Raw genomic sequence first — 1745 nt, 5'->3', positions numbered from 1 at the left:
TTTTTTTTTTCAATTTCTCACCAGAAAGAGATTAAGAAGACCTTCATCTTTATCAACAAAAGTGCAATCTCCATTGATATATGCATCTGCAAGGCCTAAATCTGCCTGTGTTGTGACCTAAGAGATGAGTTTTACAGCTGTTAATAAAAGTAAAAGTTTCATGCATTTATGGAAACAAAGATTGTTCGGTGTCCTCTTACCTTCCAGTAAAACTGTGGACTGTCAACCTTGATAACAGTTTTATAAGGACACTTTCTTGTGCTTCCTTCAAAACTGAACATTGTTCCTCCTTCCTCCAATAAGCTATTACAACACATAATGCCATAAATCAGTTATCTCATAAAAACTTTGAAAAAGATAATTGCAAAAAAGAAAAAGTTGATAGAAAATGGTGTGGATGCAAAATACTAGATCTGTTACATTAAACTGCCAGCAGAGATGAAATTTTGAAGAAATCTAGAGGCGAAAAGGCGTGCTCCTGTTTCTATCAGTGAAGGAACCATGTGTTTCGGATTGCTAAGAAGGTCACAACTTTTTCCAATCATGCCATATGCAGCCTCCGTTCCAGCCTGTAAAATGGAAACCTTACTTTTGATATGTACTTTCACTACAATGATCAAATTTTTCGAGAGATGTTCATAAAGAGACAGGATTGGATTCTGAATACTATATCCAAGGAAATAAGCCAAATAATGCTCATCAAAATCTACCTTTAATCCATCCTCATGGAATCCATAACCTGAAAGAATCAAAACATAGATACACAGATAGTCAGAAAATGCGAAACCAATCCGAATTGTTTAAAAATGGGAAATTGCAAAAACCAAAAAATTTGTCATATTGAAACCATGTTCATCCCATATTCCTAAAATCTTTTTAAGTCTTGAGGAGTGATATCAGTATTTGAGTTTATTACAAGAAAGAAAGCTTTACCCTGGTATGCTCCACAAAACCAAATTCCTCTCTTGCCTTGAATGTTATGAAGCTCGAGCGACGCTTTTGTCGCAGCAACAGATGGGACTGGATGGCCAGTTGTCCACTTAAGCAAGGTATGGTCTGGTGGACGTTCTGGATTGAGAGTCACAAGAAATGGGAGACTTGTGTCACCAAGGTTCTGGGATTCAAAGCTCTGGTTAGAACAGTACACACTATGGAAAATTATCTCTTGGGCTAGCATATTTACGAAGAAAAATAATCCACATCATGAAACTAAAATATAAGTTGTCAAGGCCAAAAAAGTCGGGAAAAAACAGTCGTCTTAATTTTTGCAGAACCTATGAATATTCACACGTGTGCGTTCATGATGTTCACGATACAGTTTTTCGCGCCGTGAATCGTTACAAAACATCTGGTTTTTGTGTGTACTACTCACCTGAAGCACATTGAGCCAGTATGTTAAGCATGCTTTGTTGTCTGTACTTCCGAGAAAATTCCATGCACTCCATGCTGCTGGCTTTTGGGGCATTAAAGTTTTGTCACGATGAAGGAAAATATCGCTGCCAGTAGAGAGTTAAACAATGACTCTGCATGTTGCCTGGATTAACTATCAGATACCACATTTACATTCTCTTAGCCCTTATCTATTCAAATTAGGATTTAATGATCAAATTTATGCACCATAACCGGTTATTATCATCCCTAAATTCTTACGCCAAGTTTGGGACATATGTTGTCACGTATTCAAGTGCACATTATCGCGTGACAGAGTGTGATTAGATAAAAATAATGTGATATGTAGTGTGTGT

The 1745-nt window shown here is 36.9% G+C and overlaps 1 protein-coding gene across 1 annotated transcript; it reads right to left on the bottom strand.

Moving 5' to 3' along the window:
- Positions 1-21: 21 nt before the first annotated feature.
- LOC112095246 lies at positions 22-1493 on the bottom strand (the record flags this gene model as incomplete). The annotated part of the gene is made up of 6 exons (XM_024176925.1): positions 1373-1493; positions 934-1114; positions 711-739; positions 421-569; positions 201-303; positions 22-117 (listed from the first exon to the last, which is right to left on the bottom strand). Coding segments are annotated over exons 1-6 (651 nt in total), but the record flags the coding sequence as incomplete, so codon positions are not given.
- Between the last annotated feature and the right edge of the window lie 252 nt (positions 1494-1745).

The sequence above is a fragment of the Morus notabilis genome, unplaced genomic scaffold (genome assembly GCF_000414095.1).
Source record: "Morus notabilis unplaced genomic scaffold, ASM41409v2 C11438595, whole genome shotgun sequence".
Classification (NCBI taxonomy): domain Eukaryota; kingdom Viridiplantae; phylum Streptophyta; class Magnoliopsida; order Rosales; family Moraceae; genus Morus; species Morus notabilis.
This window is presented reverse-complemented; position numbering and strand designations above follow the sequence as displayed.